Here is a 23,724-nt window from a genome sequence, read left to right on the forward strand (position 1 = left end):
AGTCTTTTGGTCAAATTATGTAAAAGGCGGGGGAGCCACAACTGGTCTTTCCACATAACTAAAAACAAATGGCAACTATAGAGAATAGATCAAAACCAAAGGAGAAGGTCACAATTCAAATGAACCTTTGTCACAATTTATTTTAATTGCTAAAATATGGAAGTTCAAGCTTAATTTTCACCCATTACTGCTTCCATAATTAAGTAGCTATTAATTTCACCTTTTATACTTTTGTTCATAGGGTATATTGCCTTGATTTATTGTCCAATTCTACTCATACGATTATCTGCACTTTATGTATGCAGCATAATCTCTTAACACAAAAGTAAGCAACATTTCATTTATTTTAAGTCTTATCCAGATGGAGCCTGGATTTAAAAAGAGGGGGGTGGGGAGATTGGGGGTGTTATATTATGTTTGGCATAATGTCAGTCTGCATTTCTGGAGAAACAATATGCAAAAACCTATTTCTGTTCCATAGTTAACATCCTTGCTTACATCTTTTCTAGGCAGGTTGCAGAAACAGGGTGTGTGACTCAATTTGCCTACCTAATAAAATGGCTGATGATAGGTACAAAATTTCATCACATAATACATATTTCTGGGACTTTGGTGTTTCAGTTGTTTTCCAGTTAACACAATTTTCTCTCCATGGAACATATTTATACTAATGTCTAAAATTATTGTATAGGAAATGATCTCAATCTCTTCCAAGAAATTGAAAAATTTAAAATAGATTTGGAACATTATGTTTTTTTATGAGATATTTTACCTAAGAAGAAATGGAACAATGGCAAAAAGTTGTCCCTATTAATTTAGCCCCAAATATATGCACGTAAGCTCAAACAAGGAGGACTTCTTCATTGGAATTAGAAATGAAGACTGAAAAGAAAAATGAAAAACGTAAATTTAATTCAGGAAACTTGCACAGTTAATTTTCTTTGGGCTCTTAAGCCAAAAATAAAATAAAATATGGGATTACATTGTGTCTTGTTTTCCAGACATCCTGGTGAAATAAATCTTTTGTGTGATTCGCCCACCCCATCCAATTTATAGGAATGTTATTCAGCATTAACTGTTTTAAAATATATTTGTGCTGATAATTAACACTTGGATAGTCATGAATTGCAACTCTATCAGATGATTTCTTCCAGTAGAGATGGACATATGATCTCCCAAGAACCAGCAGATTTCTACATTCATGCTGAGATTATTCAAAGATGGAGAGAGGCCAAAGAGGGCAGGAATTGCCACTAAAATTAACCTGAATGGGGATCTTGAGTCTGATGCGTTCGGGAAAGGCGACTCTCTAGGAAGCTGCAGTTTCTTTCCTCCTTTCCTAGAATCAAAGAGGTGGGGAAAATGATGATGCAACCAAGATGACCCTGGGATGTGTTGTTGAGTGCTGATCTTAAGAGTTTGATTTTCTTAGGTTGTATAATCTCTTGGATGAATATTGACCGCTTACACTGGTTGGCTTCAGCTTGTTTCCTATCAAAATTAGAGCATACATTTTTCCTTTCAATTATCCCCACGTGGTGGAGAAAACATAAACCCTTACCAGAAGAAGCTCTGTAGAAAGTTCCATTCCTAAGCTAGTTGACCAACCTGTGTCGCTTGCTATAATGTCAAGCTACATAGGTTTGTTTTCAGAGAGGAAAAGAGATGAAGATAAGAAGCTCACAGGTAAAATTGTCTCATTTAACCCTAAAAGGTTTTGCTGGTGACCCAACTGCAGCTGGCAGATTCAGCTTGGGAAGCTGTCACAATGGGGGTGCAAAGGTCATTGCTGGAAGCTTTGCCCTACGCAGCCGCCTTCCCTTGGCATTCACGCTTGGAGCACTGGGCGGGTTTCCACCAGTCCCCGTGATGGCAGTGACAGATGTTGCACTCGTCCACTTTGACTTCGATGCCAGCCGGAATGATGGTGGTGCCTGCAAAGCAGTTTGGACCTGCAAATGTAGATACATAAGTGGATTAAACGGCTTCCTAACAGATTGGAGAGCAAGAGCTTGATTGCATTGGGCATAGTCCATCCCAAATTAACATTTTTAATTCCACTGCAGCCATCAGAAAGGTTGAAACCCAGATTTAAAATGGTTTTACTTATAATGTCATTGTCCACTAACTTTGTACTCTTTTACTGAAAGCAGAAATACTCTCAATTAAATACTGTATTCTTGTTGCAACACACAGAGAAAAATAATAATTTCATTCCATGTACAAAGACCAATATCTTAATAAAAATGGGAAAAACAGAAAAATAATCATATCATATTTTGAAATATTTTCAAAGCTATTTCATACCTATAGATGATTCAAACAGCAATCCTATTTCATCCCCCATTTCGGTATTTCCAGTACCTTACAGACACTGACCTAAATAAGGCCCAGAGTATTGATGGGCTCTGGTGAGCTTTTAGTTATTTGAATATCTTTTTTCCCTGTCTATTTTTATATTTGCAGAGGAAAATACAAATATATTTATTGCATATAGCCATTGCTTCTACTCCTCCCCTCTGGTGCTTTGGACAATGTGGACCCCCCTCTTCTTTGTGGCAACCCCACAAATGTTGGAACCCTGCTTTCATGTCACCCCTAGTCGATCTTTTCACTAGAGTCGACATAGCCAATTCCTGCGATTGTTCTTCAGGTTTTAGCCTCCAGCCCCCTAATCATTTTTGTTGCTTTTCTCTGCACTCTTTCCAGAGTCTCAAGATAGATATATGCATATGCATATGCATATGCATATGCATATGCATATATATATATATATGCATATGCATATATATATATATATATATATATATATATATATATATATATATATATATATATATATATATATATATATATATATATATATATATATATTGTGATAACCAAACTGGATGCAGTAATCCAAGTGGTCTTACCAAGACATTATAAAGTGGTATTCTTCTGTGTTCTGGCGAATGATTCGTCACATCATCTATGACAGCCCTTCAAGACTACTATCATATCTCCTTTTAGGCTTCTCTTCTTTAGGTTAGATGTTCCTTTAACTGTTCTTTGCAGGATTTAGGATCTCCAAGCCTCTTTCCCTCCATATTGCTCTTCTCGGACATCCTTCCAGTTCCTAAGTATTCTTTTTGAAAGCAACCGTGTCATTTCCATGATCTTGACAAGATTCCTCTGTTGATGTAGCCCCGAACTGCTTGGGTTCTTCTGGCAGCTGCCACTTGATGATTTCTCTGGGCTTCTCAGAGAGTTCAACGTCCCTGGATTACAGAAAGCTCTGAGTTTTACTTCCAGGGAGACTAAGAAACTGCTCCTAACGTCATTCCCATGAAGGAGGTTGGTTCCGATTTATTTAGCCATTACAATTTTAAACCCTAAATAATCCCTAACCATCAGGTGACTCTCACAACAGCTTCTTGGTTTCATGGCAGTCATAATCACGTCTGTTAAATTGAATACAATCTTTGTTTATTTCTGACTGTGTCTCAAGCAGGACTCAATGGCTCAGGATTTTCTGACATATGTGAATTGATAACAATATCACTCAAAATCCGGATGTTTTTGTCAGAAAAAGTGCCAAAGGTTATATTTTTCTCTAATATAAATTATCGTGTGATCATTGTCTGTTACCATGACTAATACAAAGGATGGATTTTCAAGACTTTTAAATAACCCTTTTCATCATTTTACTGATTCATGTGCCTCTTTTGATCCATCCAAGAGGCTTTTGTTTTGTCCCTTCTAGATTAATTATTAAGTAAAAGTTAAGGTAAGGCTGAGCAGACAGGGATGGCTGAATTCTTGATGGCTCTTACTGAGTTTTTGTGAGATAAAATAAATGGTACAATGCAGGGACATCTTTGCTCAAATACTACGATCCACTAGAATAAAATGCATGTTTGGCTCACTTCTGAATAAAACTTCTTTTATATTGCATATGAATTCTATTGATTTTTAGGTAGAAAAATGCCTACACTCTGCCTATAACCCTCTCATACTTGATGGTGAATGTGGGCTACTTCCTCAATATCAGCAACGCCTCTATATTTAACAGAGTTGGCATTCAACAACCTTTGAATGGCTGCACATTGTCTATTTCTGTCCTGCAAAATGTGAGGGAGCTTCCACATTTGCACTTTAAGATCATTTAAAGAAATTATCAGTGTTTGAGAGTTTTGCCCTTGCAGCGCTGACCAGAAAAGTGATTGATTTTGCATGCCTGACATTTTTGTGCCTATGTAAGGAGACTCTTTGTCACAAACTATTTTCTGTGTTCTGCTTGATTTTGCAGCCAAGATGATGAAATCAGTTTAGGCTTCGTGTCCTAGTTAATAATCATTTCTGTAAAAAGTAAGCAGCTGCCGCCAGAATCAACAGTCCAAAATCGTGATGTGCCACTGCCTAAATCTCACTTCTCACTGATCTAACAACAAATATTATGAATGGTCCAAGATCGTGGCTATTTCTCAGTAAGTTTCTATGATTTTTTTCTGGCCTGAATCCCGATGCACTCCAAACTAGAATGCTAAGGACAAACCTTTCGCTATGATATACAGGTTCTGTATATGCGACTTCTGTCCAAAATGCAGCAGCTATATTCATTTTATTTTATTCAATTTAATAAATTAAATTCAAATTTATTCAATTTAAGTATATGGCTCACTCCAGTCACCAAGGGATTCTATGTAGCTAATAACATAAGGTTTGTCTGTATTTTTCTGATGCTGTTCCAATTCATCCCGTACAGTTGGGGAAATGTCTTTCCATGTGATATTTGAGCAAGTGGGTATTGCCTAATTACTGGGTTGATGTCAGATCCCATTTTATCCCCATGACCCTGACCAGTCAACTCAGAACAACTCCAGAGGGATTCTGTGTAGGCAACCTTGGCCAAAGATCCAACCTTCACTCACAACATTCAGAGTACGAGTTCCAAGTCTCCACAGCATGTGAAGCCTTGTGGTTTCTGTAAAGGAAAGCAAGAAATGTCTCCCTCATCCTGACATCTTTCTGGTCACCTCTTCAGGCAAGAGTAATTCTAGTATCCTTGAGATGGAATTGTAATCCATTAACTCAGGAAAGATACCTTGGTCATGCTTTGCTTCTGTTTGCCAAAGTATTGCGAAGGTTTCTGTTAGCACTTGATGAGAGCTCTGCTTCTCTGCCTTTTCTTCATCTCTCTTCTCCTGCCATGTGATTTTACCATTTGTGCAAAACCTGTGAGGGAAGGGCCTAGTTTTCCCTTTTGCCCTGCTCTACTTCCCACCTGCCTACCATGCAATTGTACTGGTACCTCTTGAATTGATAATTTGTAGCTAGTGCTTCATGGAAATATCATTATTGGAACCACCCACCCTATAAGTAAAATCTGTCTCAACCAGACCCAAGCTTGGCTTTTAGCCTAATATCCTGAAAAATGGGTAAACAGCAAAATAATATCCTGGTTTTGGGGGAAGCCTCCTAGATTCCACACAGAGCTTCCTAAACCATCCAGAAGTAAAATCACCAGCAACAGCAGGAGCAACAATTTCATTCTTACTGCTCATTGCAATTACAGATACATTAAATTGTCTGGACTATCATAACAGAACTATCAAAATCTAAACAACCATTAGTTTTAATGTAGAAAATATGAGCTGCTGCAGCAAAGCACCAGGGAAGCAGAAGAAGGAAATTTTGTTAATAAAAAGATGTAGATATTACCTACATAACACTGTGTGCTTGATTTTGCTTCTCAGTCTGCTAAGCCTAAAATGTTTACAACCTGGATCTTTACAGAAAAAAATTTCTGACCCTGTTCTAAGGTTCCTGCTTTATCAGAGACTGAAGGGCATTGTCTATGTGAAAGGGACATCTGAATATATCTTTGGTTGATAAGAAGATCCCTGGCTTTTGGGCCACTCATTTTCTCAGGAGAAAATGCTATGAATGCTGCCTTGAGCTTTTGAAAAAGGGAATCATTTTGCTCACAAGAGTGCAGAGGGGAAGAGGAAGTATTTGACATTACTCAAAGCATCTCCATTTCAGAGAAGACTTTCCAAGCATTAAATTCCAGAGTTTTGTTTCGTTTCTGCAATGTTCATTTGGGACTCTTGGGAAACTACTGCTTGACAATAAATATACAAATGAATGAAAATTAATAACAAGCTTTACTTGATGTTTACGCATACTTAGCATTCTCCATTGTTTTATTAAAAGAATACACTGCAGAAAAGTAAATCTGAGAATAAGGTCTAAAGCAGCAGAAGAATCGGTAAAGTATCACCAGATAATACAGAGATGCAAACAGTACTAAAATATTTAATGCCTGGAGCAGGTGTCGGCAACCCGTGGCTCCCGAGCTGCATGCGGCCCTTTTATCCCACTGCTATGGCTCTCTGTCAGCTGAACCCACCACTAGCTGGCCCGGCCCCTTGCCCTCCCCTCCCAGCCACTCACTCCTTGCCTGCCCTGAGAAGGTAAGGATGACAGCGGGGGATGGATACTCACTCCATATTCCAGAGCAGGTGTGAGATGTCCCCTGTACTTGCCTTTTCCTCTGGCCCTTGTTGGTGCTGCGTGCACCTTGGTCACTCGGGGAGACGCGTGACTTGCTCTCCGCTCCAAGACTCTGGCCTGGCCCAGCTGCAGCTGATGCTGCTGTTCTTCCCATAGCTGCTCTCTCAGCACAGTTACATTTATCATGCTTCACAATGGGAGAGACCCTTCTCCTGGAGCACATTACGATGCAGAGCATCAGCCGGGCCAGGCCAGGGTTTCGGGATGGAGAGCTTCTCAGGCCAGGCAAGGAGTGACTAGGAGGGCAAGGGGCAGGGCCAGCCAGTGGTGGGTTTAGCCGACAGGGAGCTGCAGCATAGGGAGAAAAGAGCTTCATTTATCTGGGAACCTGAAATGACTCTTGATTTAAACCAAATGGCACCCAAAGAAGAAGAAAGAACCTCAGCAGCAAAACAAAGAAAAAACAAGAAAACCAAATCCTCACCTCTTTTTGGAAAAGGTTCAAGAGGGAACACACACACACACACATACACGAGAGAGGGGGGGAGAGAGAGATGAGAGAGAAAAAGAGAGATGAGGAGAGATATGAGACAGAGAGAGCTGAGAGGAGAGAGAGAGAGAGAAAAACAGAGGGAGACAGAGAGAGACAGAGAGAGATGAGACAGAGAGAAAGAGATGGTGGGAGAGAGTCAGAGAGAGAAAGTGAGAGTCTACTACGCAGGATTGCCATAGAAGGGAATGATATATCTTGGCATTTCAGCGATTATTCAGTGTTTTAATTAATGAATTGGCATTGGCATTACATCTGGAAAGAATATGAGTGACTGAAGTATCATGCATTAATCTGTTGTCTAAATTATTTATTTTGTTTATTAACCGTTTATGCCACCCATCTGCCTATAAGGTGATTGTTATAACTTATGCTTTCAGACCCAATCTTTTCTAAGTCACAGACTTGGAAGTCAAACAACATCCATCAAACAACCCACAATGGATCTGGGTGGCAGATTGTGATCCACAACCTTTAAAGGAGAAGATTCCTTCTTTAATGGATTGATTTGTACACACACATACACAACACATGCAGGCACACACAAAACACTGCTATGAAGCTTTCTACAAACGTTTGTCCAACCCTTCCCCCAGTATGAGATGGAATGTAGTAGAGTAAGCAAAAATGCTCCTGCAGTTAAAATATTTAATTCTGTGCTGCATCTAACCTGCAAGAAGATATTTGCAGCAAAGCACTAACTACATGAAATGAGAATTGCTGTGCTGCCACAGCTTTTCATCCCAAGTAATTTACAACATCACCGGAGTGATTTGGCAACCGTAATTCCATCCCCTGCTTGCTTGACACTAAGCAGGCCTCACCCTGGACTGTAATTTATCTTTGCTTATCCTACTCTTTTTTTGAACAGTCAAATGCCAACCAGTATAAAAAGGCAAAGGAATAAAGCGAGTGAAGACAATGCTTCCTGATGCTGGCACCTCTTGTGGAAAGAGCACAGTTCCACCAAGGACTGCTGGTGGCAAAGACCCTGCAGTTGCTAAAATGCAATTGGGATAAGTTTCACAGCTGAGAACAATTATGATAAACAGCCATTCTGTTTCAAAGTAAAACACCAGATTGCTGTGGCATCTTGGAAGAATATGTGTGAAATCAAACTGGAAGCAAAAAGCATGTGCCTTAATTGTTTTAAAGCATATGGCAGATTGCTAGTATTATGCATATTTAAAGAGTTGCACATCAGATGCCACAGCAGTTCCAAAACTCGGCAGAGATTAAACATGATTTTGTTATCTTGGGAATCCCTCTGCTAGCCAGAGACCTCCATCAAGAATCCAGTACATGAAGCAAATCCCAGAGCAACCACCAAGGGAAAGCAGGGAGATTATCCTTAGTCCTGAGTATAGTCATAGATTCAAAGCTGTGAATGGAACTCTGTGAATTTCTTTGGAGTATTAATGTGTAGTATTATGATCTAACCTTTATGCAGTTTTTGATAGGCTTACTGGGAGAAAAGGGACTTCTGCAACACTGGGATGTGATACCATTATTTGTATGATAGCTAACTTCAGAACAATATGATTCTGAAAAAATATTAAAAATGTAGGCAATGCATAGTATTTTAAGAAAATAACAGCAGAAATGTTTTAATATTATTATCTCACAACACTCATTTTAAGTATGTTGCTTACTTGAGGTCCTTCCAACAGCTTACCATGACCCAGTTGTGACTTGTGAATACAAAGCAGGGAAGAATATATAATTCAAAAAGTTGTATTCCATCAACTTTTGCTATTGAAATATTGCAGAAATGTATACATATAACCTTTTCAAGAATAGAAAAGTAACCATAACCAATTTTATCATTATTGTTTAAGTCACTGTTTGAAATGTGCATCTCCTATGCTAAACAAAACCAAGATAGTACACATATATCATTCTAAAAATGGAAATTCTTTGACATTTAGCATAATATTGCAAAGCAGATTTCCAAACCAAGCGTAAGAACACAAAAACCGCTTAGCTAAATCAGTCCGAAGGCATATTTCAGAATGACTATTTTGCATAAAAAGCTCTGATGTGATACCTCTGGAAATTCAGAAGCAGGTATGAAGGTGACCCCTTTACATACAGCTTTAGAGATAAGTCCTGTGGGATTCCTTATGGCAGAACAGCCATAACAGCAGCTGAAAGGAGAAAGGCTGCATATAGCAAATTTCTCCACACTTTGACCCAGCCCCTCCATCGGGGTTGAGCCTGTTTCACTTCTAGCATCAGCTGTTTCCACCTGGCATCTTCCCTCTCATCTTCGTACGTAAGTGGTAGAGGTCCCACAACCCACGCTGTCTTTCTAGCAACTAAAATGTGCAAAATACAACATGAAATAACTTCAACAATGCCCCATAAGGGTCCTATACAATAGAAGTATGTGGCTAGATGGTTTAACTCTCCCTGTTGTAGATAAACCAATCTCATAAAAAGATAAATTGCAGTATTTAATGGTATTCTAGGAAGAATGTTTAAATACAACCCTTTAAAAACGTTTAATACCTGTATTATAATATCTCTATTATGGAGAAGGGAAGGAGGGACGGACTCCAGCAAGGCCACCTGCTGAATTTATGGAGATGCTCAGTCACCCAGGTCACGGTTGGGCTTTCTCAAGAGGCAAATGGACTTTCCTGTTTTCCTTTGAAGACTTCTTTTCACTTCTCAGGCCCGCCTCTCTTTGACGGATCTGGTCTCCAGATTCCTCTGTCAGGAGACCTTGCAGGCATTGGGAACCAAGGAAAATATCACCTGACTTGTATCCTATCAATTCTTCCAGGATAACAGCAAGTGGAGATAACAGCCGTTTCTTGACCTGATTCTGACTAAATCCATCTGTGTCATTTGGATCAAGTTTATTTTCCTTCAATAATAGTGACTGCTCCAGCCCTTGTCCCTGAGAATTGTATTTATAGGTGGAAAGATACTTATTTAGATCCCATGTCAATAACTGGAAACTCAGAGGCATCTTCAGTACACCAATGTCTTTCTTTCTTAGAATGCTTGCAATTAAGCTTTCTAAAGCTAAATGTCCAGTGGTACGCTAACATTACAGGTATGCAACAGAACATTTAATACAAATGTTACCTAATGAAAAAAAGTTGCCTAGCAATATCAAAAGTAAAAGGAGCTGGACAAATATTTCTTTCGCCTTCATTCAAAAAGACACTCACAAGACTCTCACTCCTGTTCTTTAGCAAATACTCTTTCATGTTTCAAGGAGAAGAGGGAAGCGGTGATTGGACTAATGATCAAAGGTCTTTTCTGGGGAGGCCCCTGTGAAATTCAAACTGCAACCTTGCTGCATTACGCAGCCCTTCCCAGCTCTTTGATGGGAATAATCATTTTTACAGTCTGACCCAGAATAGTGCGGTAATCCTGGCTCTGTTATACAATATATTGTTATTCCCCTTCCTTTTATTTTAAAGATATCTAAGAACAATATTCTGGCTCTTTTCCTTCTCCTTCTCCACCATCACCTCTAATTTCAGTTTAGTTTTAATTTCGATTTCTTTTGAAAGAAAATAAAATGGAGATATTCTTCTTTCCCCCTTTTATGTAATATTTTCCTTTGAACAATGATCTGCATTATTCATATCCCCTTCACCGTTTCATTCCTTTCAAACACAACATCTCCTTCTTTGAATGGACTCTGCCAAGAGCATCGTGTGCAGCATTTCTTCTGCTTATTTTTACCCAGCAACAACAAAAAATCATTTCCTTGGATTTCTTTGTAGAAGGGAAGTGCCCCTTTTGAATAAATTGTACGCTTGCCTTGTAATATGCCAATCATGGAACAGCTTCCTAGATCACTATTAAATTTGTGTTTCCATTCTGGTTTGATCTAATTTATGTTTATTTTTTATACTCAATAGAGTATGCCGGTAAATAACGAAGCTCATAAGCTGTATAACTCAAATTGCATGGCTTAAAAGGCTTCAATATACGTCATTGTGGAAAGGTAGCTAAGACGTTGGATTAGACCCAGCGGGCTCCACATTCACGTCCACCCTGTCAAGTCCCTCTTTCTCAGACCATTCCACCTCTTGAGGTTGTGGTGAGTAAAATGGAAGAATGAATTTCTCTATACATGCTGCCTTGGTTTCCTGAAGAAAAGTGCGACATCAATCCAAGAAATAGATACATTTCTTCATTTCTCCAACAAGGCACAAACTTTTTTTGTGATGTTTAATTTCAAGATTCAGTTTAACGTCCTTCTCTTCAAGCTTGCTGTACTTCAGCCAAACATATAGTGCTTGTGAAACTCAAACTCATGCCAAGAGTCAATTCAGAAAATGCATCTCTTGTTCTCAGGAACCGAGCATTACAGCAATGTCTCCTCTGTAGCCTGTAGAATTTTTCTCTGCAATATTTTTTGCCTGATCCTTTGTCATGGAATAGATGAAAAATGAAAACACCACTCCACACTTGCTGTTTAAGTCTTTCCCTTTTAGTCTTTCATTGTCCAAATTGGCAAAATTATTAGTCTCCACAGGAATAAACAGGCACGAACAATTGTCTGCACTGCAATTCTGTCACATGCCTATTCTGAAGAGTTGCATATTTCAAAAGTCATTGGTTCTGACCACAACACTATTCCTAACTATAGGGTGCATCTATTTACTACAACTTTTTCTTTTGTCCTGTTCCAGAAAGCAGTTGAAAGCAACCACTATGATCATTAAATCTCTTGTCTCTTGCTCAGCATGGTTCTCTTCAGGGGTGGGTTGCCCCTGGTTTGGCCTAGTTCGGCCGAACCGGTAGTGGTATTTTGGCCTGGGTCGCAGAACCGGCAGCTACTGAGGCTGGCTATGCCCCTAAACCGGTTTCCTGGTCACTGGCATGTTGTTGAGTAGTGCGCACACGTACACAATTCACTGTAAATTGTCCTGCACATGGGCAGAGAACATTCACATTGACCTGTGCATGCTCGCACAGCACGTATCTGGTGCATGCACAAAGTGAACCAGTAGTAAAACTGGGAGCAACCCACCTCTGGTTCTCTTGCTCCTCATCAGGAATGTTCTTTCTGCATTATTACCTTTCTCTGGACCAAGAATAGCCAATAGCTGGTTCTGTTACTCTTCAGTGACTATTATAACTTTGCAATTGTTGTAAATAAATGCCAGACTTTCATCAACAGGAATGCAAACTTGTTATAAGTCTTGTGTTGTTAGAACTGCAGATATATGTCTTCCTGTGTAATACACACATGTATGTATGTATGCATTGTCTAGTAAAAAGAATATTTATTTTCTCTTTTCTCTTGAATTTTTCTCTTGATCTTTGCAAAACTTGCTGCCAAACTCCTGTTAACAGCCCAGCAGTGCTGGGTTTCAAAGTTTTTTAGAACCTATTCTGTAAGCGTAGCCTGTTTTGTGGGAGTGGCTTGGTGATCATGTGACTGGATGGGAGTGGCTTGACAGTCATGTGACTGGGTGGGAGTGGCCAAGATGATATCACTGAATTCTTTGCCCCAAAGAATGACCTACAAAAAGAAGATATAAAAAAAGGAAATTTATTATTTTGTGCACTTGCTACTTAAATAAGAATAAAATAAGTACACAAAACAATAAAACTTACAGAGGAAATATGGCTGTCCTTGCTGGTCTTCAACATTATTGACCAACACACTCCCAGCCCCTCTGCCTCTTCCCTCTTCCTGGATTCACTCAGACATTTTTAAAACCCACAGCCTGTGCAAACGCACACACTCGTCCACTCTTTTAAAAACATCTGAGTAAATCCAGGAAGAGGGGAGTAGCAGAGGGGCTGGAAGAGTGTGTGCTGTGCACAGGCTGTGAGTTTTAAAAACGTCTGAGGGAATCCAGGAAGAGGGGAGAGGAAGAGGGGTTGGAAGTGTACATGCTGTGCACAGGCTGTGGGTTCCCTCTTCCTGGATTCACTCAGATGTTTTTAAAACTCACAGCCTGTGCACACTTAAACAATGGGCCCTATCCAACAAAATGAAATTTAATGTAGAGAAAAGCAAGGTTTTACACCTTTGGCAGGAATAGCCAAACATACAAATACAGATTAGGCGAAACCTGGCTCAAAAACAGTAACTGTGAGAGGATTTGGGTTTGGCTAGTCTATAGAAAAGAAGGATTGGGGGGGGGGGCATGATAGCAGTATTCCAGTATTTGAGAAGCTGCTACAAAGAGCAGGGTTTCAATTGATTTTCCAAAGCACCTCAGGTCAGGATAAGAAACACTGGCTGGCAACTAATCAAGGAGAGAAGCGACCTGGAATTAAGGAGAAACTTCCTAACAATGAGGACAATTAATGAGTGGAACAGAAGTTGCCTTCAGAAGTTGTGGTGCTTCATTGCTGGAAGTTTTTAAGAAGAGACGGGCAGCCATTTGTCTGAAATGGCATAGGATCTCCTGTTGAGCAGGGGGCTGGACTAGAAGACCTCCAAGATCCTTTCCAGCTCTATCCTGATTCTGTTGCACATTGTTAAAGAGAGGAAGAACTGGAAAAAAAGCTGAGTAAACACAGCAGTATAAAAGAAACAGGAAATAAAAATAGGCATTTTAACTGAGAAAGTACAAATTACAATTCAAAATTACCATCTGAGGATGGTAATTTGATTTATCCTTGGATTTAGTATTAACATCACTATTAATTTTTGGATTTGGTATTAATATCACCACTATTTAGCTTTGGAATTAACATCACTATTAATTTTTTATTCAGAAGTTCTAACACCAACAAATAAAGCAATAGCACTTAGGCTTAAGTTCCTTTTTACAGCCCTCTCTAAGCTGGAAGGCTGAGTCAATCTTAAGTCGCTCAGGACTCCTGGAAGGAGCAGTGAATTATGCAGTATTACATTCTAACCACTCTGCCACCACAGCTGTACTATATATCAGCCATGTCCAAAGTCTGCCCCGGGGGCTAATTGCGGTCCATTTTCACATTTTGAGTGGCCTATAGCCTCTTCTCCCTGCCGACTCAGCCTGTCACTCATCCCTGTCGTTTTTTCCTTCACCACACATTCATGCGAATGGTTCAAAGAATGTCAGGCTGAATGGTCAGCCCCACACATTTTCACCTCACCAAATCTGGCCCTCCTTGCAAAAAGTTTGGACACCCCTGCTATATATAGTAACATATTCTGCATCCATTTAATATTTTTAGTTTAAAAAAACCCTGCAATTTGAATAAAGAAAATATTGTTAATGTAAATTTGCATGGCCTTAGATAGGTTTTTATGCTGTTCCAGCTGCTATTCAGAATGCTAATTATTTGCTAGGTCTTTTATTGTTATGTTGGTTTTTCCAAGGATTCATGGCTATAGAGCCAATGGAAAATGTCTTAATTTAGACAATCTGCATAGTATACTTTTCAAAAACCTATTTGCATTGTTTTAAATACTTTCTATTGTGGGAAATAACCTTGTTAGTTAATTTGTTAGAGGCAGGGAGGGGGTGTGAGAAATGCAATTTCTTTCTCCAGGATAATTTATTTTTTCTTTACTTTTTCTTCACTTACAAAAACAAATTATTCTATTTTTTTGTTTGATAATACAGATAGTCGTTGTTTAGCAACCACACTTGGGATTGGTAACTTGTCACCAAGCAAAAGTGATTGCTAGGAGAAAATAGCCATAGTTATATTTTTCTTTTTCCCCACTCCATCATTGAAATGTTCGTGGCAGAGCCACCTTGAAACTGATACGTCTAATCAGTTTCACATCTCCTAATTTTATTTGCTTCCAAATGATCATCCCAGTGCTGGGATGATTAGGAAGAATTGGTGTCTGTATTTGCATTAATTGAAGAGGAAGCAAGCACCATGCTGGGAAATGCGTAAAAAACAATGCCCTGTCACTGCAACAGTGAAGGCATTGCACAAGCAGGCCAGTGTTTTCCTCATTGTGTGCCTGCTTACCTCTTCTAACCCAATCTCTTTGCTCAGCAAGCAGGCGAGTGGGGAAGTAAAAGTCAAGCACAGGATGTGCGGTGACTGTAATGTTGATCACGTGTCTGAGGGATGCTTCAAAGGTTACAAATCTGGATATTGGTCGTAAATGTTTTTTTTTTCCAGAACCTTTATAACTTTGAATAATCACTTCCTGCATATAGCTTTCAGAAAATAAATGCATGAAAGAAGCAGTACTACTAGCTTCCTGCTTCAATGCTAACTGTAATAGGAGTTGGTTACAAGCTGCTCTTATTTAAACTCCTCTTTTTAAAAGTGCTTCCACAATTACAAATGGACTCGAGTGTCTTTCTTTCCTAAATGCCCAACCTGGGGTAGACCTGACAGACAGTCTGTATTTCTGCACACTTTTCTAGACTGACATGCATATAATTTTGTTGAGTGCCCATAAGTCTAGACCTTTCTTTTTCATTAAATACCCTAAACTTTTGCCCCTACATTAACAAAATGTATAATAATTCACATCATATAATGGGCAGCAAAAATGGAATGGAATAGAATAGAATAATTGGCTAAGAGTGATTGGACACACGATGTATTTTATCTCCTTTAACATCATGATCAAATGTGATACACGTGTATTTTACATTACAGGGAGTCCTTGCTCATTGACCACTCATTCCAAATGGTGGAATTGGAGGGGGCTGAGCAAGTGGCACTTACAACTGGTCCTCAAAGTTGTGACTGTCACAGTGTCCCTATGGTCGTGTGATTGTGAGTTGGGAATTTGACAATGGTTTCGCACTTACAATGGATGCAACATCCCACGGCCATGCAATCACCATTTGTGACCTCCCCTGTTGGCTTCTCACAAGCAAATTCAATGGTGGAGTCATTAGGGAAGATCACAAGTCACTCTGGTAATTTCCCCAGGCTTGTTGCATCCACACTGTGACATGTTGTCATTCCCTGGCCCTTCTGAATTTGTATTGTGCCTCACCTTTCATCCCTGGTCTTCCTGCCATGTGGACGGCCTGTGCTGGAGCTCCCAAGCCCTTTCCCAGGGTCCTCCAGCCCTCCCCCATGGCATCTCTCCACCCTCCTCTAGTCCTCCTTTCTTGAGACTCTGCTGCTTTCCCGTTAATGACCCACACCTCTTGGCATTACGATGGCAACCAAGACCCCTGGATCATCAAAGCCATACAATGTGGTCATGTGATATCATGCTTTAGGATCACCTTCTTAGTAATGGCAGTCCTCTTCTCATCTTCTGTAGCAAAATCTATGCTGCATTTAATTATTTTTTATTTTAAAAACTGGCAGGGGGAATCATGCTTGTAAAGAGTAAGGAAAATGGCCTTGATGAAAATATGGAAGATCACCCAGGCAAAAAGTGCTGATACATAAACACAGAAATGAAATAACATTTGGAAGCAGATCAGGAAAAGGGAGCCCTGATTCCCTGGACTATAAGAAGGGGGAGGAGCTACAATACAAACTGACATGCAAAATTTTGTCATAATAGCCATTCTCAATAAAAGTAGTTTTAGTCTTCCTGTTGATTTCCTAGTCCGTCTAACCTGGCAGGAATGATATTGTCCTTGCTGTCAAAAAGTATATTGCCACAGCAAATGATATATTGTCATTATTAGAAAATGTCTGAAGGTGAAATAAGAACCAGATCTCCCCACATCGAGCCCAACACCTTCCATAGTGCAGTGTCAAAAATCAAAATTATTTTAAAAGGTACATTTGGCTTCATTTGGAAAAAAAACTTAGTTTTTTTTTTTTGTACAAACAACAATTAAATTATCCACTTTCATAAGCTTAATTATAATCAGTGGGCGATTTGGCATGCATGTCACTGATATCAATTTGACCACATAATGATTTGAGTCCGTCATTACCTGCCATCCTCAGCTGCCTCAGAGGGCTTTGCTATAGGGGAGGCCAGGAGGAGGGCATACCATAGATGCCACCAATGAAATGCCAAATAAAAAGCTAATAAATACATGTAGCAAATAAACTGAATTGGCTTGAGGTACGGAAGAATATTTCACTACAATCAACAATTGGCTAAATTAGGCTGGATAGATTGGTTTATTGTATATAAACTAAAGTTTATTTTTGTATATAAAAATGCAAACCTGCATTTCAGTCAGAGGCTGTTTCCAGATAATTAACCTTACAATTGTGTCTTTTAAAATACAATAAGGATTGGGCAGATTAGATATATTTATAAGTCTGAGTCTATAACTGTTGGTTCCACAGCGAAAAATCAGTTGATCTTCACCTGTCAATAATTGTGGACAAAGCAGTATGAACCAATCAGAGCTTGTTTTGCACCAAAATTCCTTCCTTCTGGTAAAACAAAAGTGAACGATACTTTTGGTCAGTTTGTCTTTCCGATATCACTGTCTTTTCTCTAGAATGTTCTCATAACTGTTTTATGTTTTTGTAGGACAATGTTGGTCTCCTGTAATGTGTTGGGTAAAACATTCCATAGTACAAACTCTTATGAAATTATTTTACAAAACTAGGTTTTTAATGCTTCACTTTAACAGATTGATGTTTTTCTGTGCCAATTAATTACTTAATTAGCAGCTTAACCGAATAATAGGCTGTGGGAATCCTGTTCTTTGTGCAGAAGCCTTTTATAATGGCTAATTAAACATTATAGAAAGACCTGATTATACTGCTAAGTACTTCCTACTCTTAGGGAAAGATAACACTGTCTAGGATCTATGCAATAGAAACACATTGACAGGGATGTGGCTATTTAGCAAAGAAAACCACTGGTGGGAACAATTGATAAACATAGTTGACATAATCTACAGTTTTATACCCTCCTATATTCAGTATCCAAAGACAATTAAATAGAGGATATTAAATTTGGGATTGTATAAGATTGTACAGTGAAAACTTCCTGCGCCGAAACTGGACAAATCAATGCATTAATTATAAAATTTCCAAACATATTTCCAGCTGGCTATTTGACTGAGACCAACTGCTGCTGGACCACATTGAGAAATAACGGAATGATCTCCTTCTCCACTGTTATTTCTGAGAAGAAGGCGTTAGGTGGATCTGTAGAAGTTGTGTCGGTAGCCGGAGTCTGGGAAGAAGAAGACAAGTTAGCCACTTTTTTGGCTTTAAACAGAAGTGACTTGAACTGGTCTGGCTTGAAAAGCCTGGCAAATGCTGTGAGCTCAGGTGTGATACCCTCATCTTCCAATACGTGAGAGTTCCTGAGGGTATCCTGCTCCCCAAAAATAGAAGCCTGACTGGCTGAGGTGGAATGAGGAGGGTGTCTTGACCCCTTGGAGGACTTGTGCCTGCATCCGCTAGATGACCTGGAAGAAGGCCTCTGTTGAAGGCCTGCAACAATGCCCTGTTTAATTGCCTCAGAGATGACTGAGGTCATATCAGGAGGGGTGGAGGCTGAGACCTGTGGGCCTGTGCCCTGGCAGGATTGAAGGCCAGATGGAGCAGAAATTCTTCGTTCAAATGTGCCACCCCTGTTTAGGAGGGCATCAAAAAGATTTCCTCTCGTGTCAGGCTCTCATGTCAGACGAAGAGGAGGAAAGCTCTCTCTCAGACTCTGGAGACATCTCAGCCAAAGAAGTGCAAGTAGGAATAGGAGGCTGTTCTGGTGGAGCTGGAGGGCCGGCCTGTGCCACCATTGAGGGAGTCTCCTGTGCGGCCTGCCTCTGGGCCCTTTCAAATTCTTCGTCTAGGGCCCTCTGTCTCCTCTCCTCTCCTCAGCCGTAAGAGCAGCCTTGGAAATCTTGGCTTCTTTGCCCTTATCCCCGCTGTCCTTAGCCAGCCTCTTGCAACTGGCTCTGATTTCCGAAGGCCCTGCCTTCTCTAGGTCCCTGTAGGGAATAGGGCCAGAGAGGGCATTGGGAGCACCGGCTGAAGCCATGATGGCAACTGGATCCCGAAATAAAAGGAACAACCTCATCCAATAGAAGAGAAGGCAGGCTAGGGCAGCTATTCTGGCTGTTATTGGGAACGTTGGAAAGTTCGGTTGCTCAAAATGGTGCCTGCTGCTCTCCACACCTCTAGCGAGCCTTTCGAGGCTTCAAAATGGCGCCTGTGGCTTTCAGCGGCACCTCAGATGTTGGAATCTTCAGCCGCAGCCGAGGAAGGTCAGAAGGAGGCAAACGGGCTCCCGGGCAGCCTCTGTGCCATAGATCGTCATCCTGGTGGTCCGTGCGGCTGGCAATGTGGTTCCCTGTGCTCCGGAGTGAACCCGTGGGCACGTAAGCCTATCTAGCCACGGGGAAGTAGCAGCCAGGCTGGAGGCCCAGTGGCCAAATGTTCAAATCCCCCGTTCAATCTGCTGTTATGGAGAGCAGGAGAAAAAAAGTTAAAAGCCAAAAAAAATATTTTTGAAAAAAGCCAATTAGAGGTATCAAAGACAAAAAGCCTAAATTTAGCAAGGAGAGATCAATTCTCACGTCTGTCCAGGTTGGACTGAGTCCAGAACTGGGAGGAGCCACCAGTGCATGATGACATCACAGACTGTAGACCCGGTCCAATTGGTTACTGGACAGATCAAACCCAGTCTGGCTGCTGTCTCCACTGACATAGGAGAAGAGTTTGGAAATATTAGTGTGTCTTTTACACTGAATAGAGCCATTGTTGGCCTCCTGAAGCCCTGCTCCCGCATCCCATTTTTTTGAAAAATGGGTGGAAAACAGGCAAGTTTTTGCAAAAACAGGGGCGTCAAAGTTCTTTCTTTCCTAAAGGACCCGACTGAGGCAGGTCTGGCTTTAGAACTGCAATAACAACCCACCCAGAGAGACGCCTCTACTGTGGAGGCTGTGCAAAGTATGTCAGCTCATGAGAATGAACAGGAGGAGGTTGGAACCTGGGTGGAAGGAGCGTCCTTGAGACCCCAAGGTGGTGTAGATCACCAAGAATGGCTGGATAAGGTGGAAGCTTGTGGCAACCAGCCAAGAGCCAGATGGTTGCTGGAGGTTGGAAAGAAAGAAGACTGGGGGAAAAGCCATCTGGGGCGACATTCACCCTTGGGAGCTGAAGGAGTCACCAGAGAAAACAGTGCATGGAGATTAAGGAAGAGATAATCCAAGGCAAGGCAGATTGGGAAGATGCTGGAGTGTGCGATTGAGTATCTGGGGCTTTAGCACCTCAAGGCATGTGAAGTATGGTCCAGAAATAGCCACCAAAAAGGCAAAGGGGTGGGGTGTGGCCATGGCATTGGAGGTGCCCACAGCTGAGTGGATGGTCACCTTCCACAGTAATGATGCCCCAAAGCTGTGCAACTTTGACTGTTTCATGGGCCACTCTGAAAGCATATTGAAGATCCCTTGGCCGACCACAAAGTCAGAACCAGGGTCAAGACCATAAGGCAGGGCCGCTACAACCAAGGATCCCGCAATCTGGCTGGCTGACTGATCATTTGGCCACAAAATATGCTGAGTGTTTCCGGGATGGGCTGAATGATGATGTCTATAACACATGCATCTCCAGGGGCCCCCTCCGTGGCTGGAATATTTTGGCCAAAGAGGTCGTGATTGACTTGGTTTATTGACAGGGCCATCCCAGCCATGGGTGGCAAAGATCCCTCTGGGAAAGAAAGAAGTCCTGAAGCCACAGGCCCATCAACAGAACTGGAGAAGACACTCCACTGGCTGTTTCAAGTGCGGGAAAGAGAGCTACTGAGGTGCCGAATGCTAAGCCCATGTCCAGCCCAGGAGACACCCTTGGGATCCACCAAGAAGCTAGCAAAGCTGGCTCAAAGAATGCAAGAGAGTGGAGGGAGTGGAAGTTGTTGGGTTCATCCCATCCCCCAAGGGTGATGAGAGAACTCCAACATTTCAGCTGGAGAGCAATACTGACTTTGATGGAGAGTGATACTGACTCTGATGACAACTCCTTGGCAAGTCGCCCAGTGATCCCAGTAACCATCCTCATAGAACTGGTGGTTCCATCCCTGGGGTGCAAGGGGAACCTGGTGACACGTCTAAACTCAGATGAATGATCAACCCTGCTCTAGTTGAGAAACTAGGTCTAACACTCAAGCAGGTTAAAGTTCCCAAGGGTTTTTTTTTGCCAGCTGGATGGCTCAGTAGCGGGGGGGGAGGGCAACAACATTTGTCAGGAGCTAATAGAAATGAGAATGAGGGCACACACAAAAACTTTGAGTTTTATTGTGGCACCTGGTATGGGGAGACTCCTCATACTAGGCTTGACATGGCTACTGAAGTGAAATCCCTACATAACTGGAGGAGGAGGAGGGTGTTAAATATTTGGTCGGCTAGCCCAAATGGGGAGCTGAAAAGGAAATTTGAACTCCCTGCCCTGAAGTTGCTGTGGGCAAAGTCAAGAAGGGAAGTGGGGGCTGCAATGAGAACCACCTCAAAAGCAACACGGGAGCCCTAAAGATTATTGGGACCTATGAGATGTTTTTAGTGGAAGGGTCTCAGAGGTGCTTCTACCCCACTGGCCAACTGACTGCTCCAGAGGTCATACTGGGGGCAAAGTTGCCCAAACTCAAATTGTACTCGGTGACCCCTAGAGAATTAGAGGAACTGCAAGCATCCATAAAGAAAAAACAAGGGTGGCTTTATACAACCCGCCAGACTGAGAGTGGCTGCTCTGGTGCCCTTCGGGGGAAAGAAGGGTGGTCTTTCCATCTATGCATTGACTAACACAGGCTAAATGTTGTTTGCATTGAAGGCATCTACCCACCACCCCGATGAAGGACACACTAGCCCACTTGGCCCAGGGGAAGATTTTTATCAAAATGGATTTGAGGGAGGCATATTACCAAGTTAGAATTAAGGAAGGTGATGGGGAATTAAGGAAGGTGATGGGGAATGGCTTTTAATTGCGTCTTGGGGTGCTTCCAATTACGAGTCCTCCCCTTCGGACTGCATGGTGCCCCTGCTGCAATTGTGCAACTGATACATGAAGTGCTGTATGAACAGCTACACAAAGGGGTTTTGGTCTACCTGGATGACATTTTAACCTATGTTGAAATCATGGCAGAGAATGTAAAATTAACCAGAGCTTTGCTCAAAAAGCTCCAAGCAGCCAAATTGGTAAAGTTGATAAATTAGAATCAACCATTCTATCATTTATACATCTGATTTTCCAAAGTAAATTTCCTCTTTTTTCTTTTCTTTTTCTTGCAGCCTCTGCTGAATTACGACTGTTTCACGAGGTATTTTTTGCTGCCAGACGAAAAGTAGTTCTCAGTAGTTCTATAGCTGAATATAAATATATAAAATCTGATGTAGCACGTATAAAACAGATGTTATATATGCTAGGGAAAGTAGCATTGAGATTCCATCTTCAGATGTTTTGGCAGCATAGAACATTTAATTCTTAATGTAAATGAAAGACTAATAGGCACCAAGTCCTAATCTGATATAATCAATCTTTATTCACGTGGTTTGATCAATCATAACTTCCATTATTTATATTGAGAAGTTTAGGAAACAGTTTAGCTTTTACTTCCAGTGATTTAGATGAATAATATTTAAGCAAGATTAAATTATCCTAGTTAAAGCATCTTACTGGGACTTAATATAGTGTTTAATCTAAGATGAATTATGCTCTTAACTTTTACATTTGTGTAATAGTACTTTTGGTACTTGAATCAAGATTATGAAGGAAAATTAGATCAAAACAAGTTTTTTTTCTCTGCAATTCAATGCTTTTGTTAATTTCCCAGTCACTCACTGCATTTATTTATTTATTTACTGTCAATTACCAAACATTATATTTTAAACATAGCAGCAGATTCTTAGAACATTTTTTACAGACTAGAGAAATTATGCTACACTTCCTGCAGCCAATGTGGTCAATGCAATTCAATGCTTCTAGAGGTCTCAGGCTAGGAAAGCCAAACAATTGCAACTAGTATGCATTGCATCCACAATCCATAGCATTAGTGTCCCACAATAGTTTTCACAACACTTTATGAGGGTACTGTGTAAGAGGCAAGCTGCCTTTGGAGGGTGTGATGCTGTTTCCCTCAATTCTTCTCCCCCTGATCTGGTGGTTGTGTGAAGAGATTGACAAAACATTTGGAGCACCTCTGGAGAGAAGATCAGGAGCTGCAGGACGTTACTCCAACCCAGTTGAGGACACTTGAAAGTTCTTCTTGAGTTTCACACTCCTCTGTTCCAGTTGAGAGAGTGGATGGAAAATGAAAAAGAGATCGCTCTCGGTGAGTCAGTCAAGGGGAAAAAACACTGCTTACTATTCTAATACAAAAACAATTCAGAAAAAAAGGCAACTATGCTTTAAAGAAAAGTTAAAACAGTGGCCTCCCGATGACAAATCTTTGTTTTTAATGATACCTTCATACAGTTTTTAAAATAATTTCTATTCTACATTTCCTATAACACTTTTCTTTTATGCACAGAGATCACTTGAATGGTAATCAAACGTTATTTCCCCAGCCAATTTCCTTTGCCTGCAATTTTTATCACAAGACAGGAGATATGCAAATTAAATGCAGACTTAAATGAAGAGAGAAAAAGTTTTTTCATTATTATGTGACATTGGTTGTCCTGGTTTTATTTGCAAAGAATGACAGCTGCAATTACCAAAAGTCTTGAGCTATTCTGGGATTTAGCTGTATTACTCAACTAGATAATATCCATTTGTGTGAATTGTGTAATGCTCTAGAGGAGCTTTGAGTGTATGCAAGAATATTCCTGCAGCTGCCCTGCCTAAAACATATAGTAGGTAGCAAGGACACTTAGGTTAGCATCTCAGGATTATTTTGGAATATGATT

General features: G+C 40.7%; 1 protein-coding gene across 1 annotated transcript in view; it reads right to left on the minus strand.

Moving 5' to 3' along the window:
• Positions 1-1,803: 1,803 nt before the first annotated feature.
• VWC2L (von Willebrand factor C domain containing 2 like) overlaps positions 1,804-23,724 on the minus strand; it is a 60,404-nt gene continuing 38,483 nt past the window's right edge. The window contains exon 3 of the mRNA XM_032210667.1: positions 1,804-1,952. Within this exon, the coding sequence (XP_032066558.1) occupies positions 1,804-1,952 (149 nt within the window). The remainder of the gene's footprint in view (positions 1,953-23,724) is intronic.

The sequence above is a fragment of the Thamnophis elegans genome, chromosome 1 (assembly GCF_009769535.1).
Source record: "Thamnophis elegans isolate rThaEle1 chromosome 1, rThaEle1.pri, whole genome shotgun sequence".
Taxonomy (NCBI): Eukaryota; Metazoa; Chordata; class Lepidosauria; order Squamata; family Colubridae; genus Thamnophis; species Thamnophis elegans.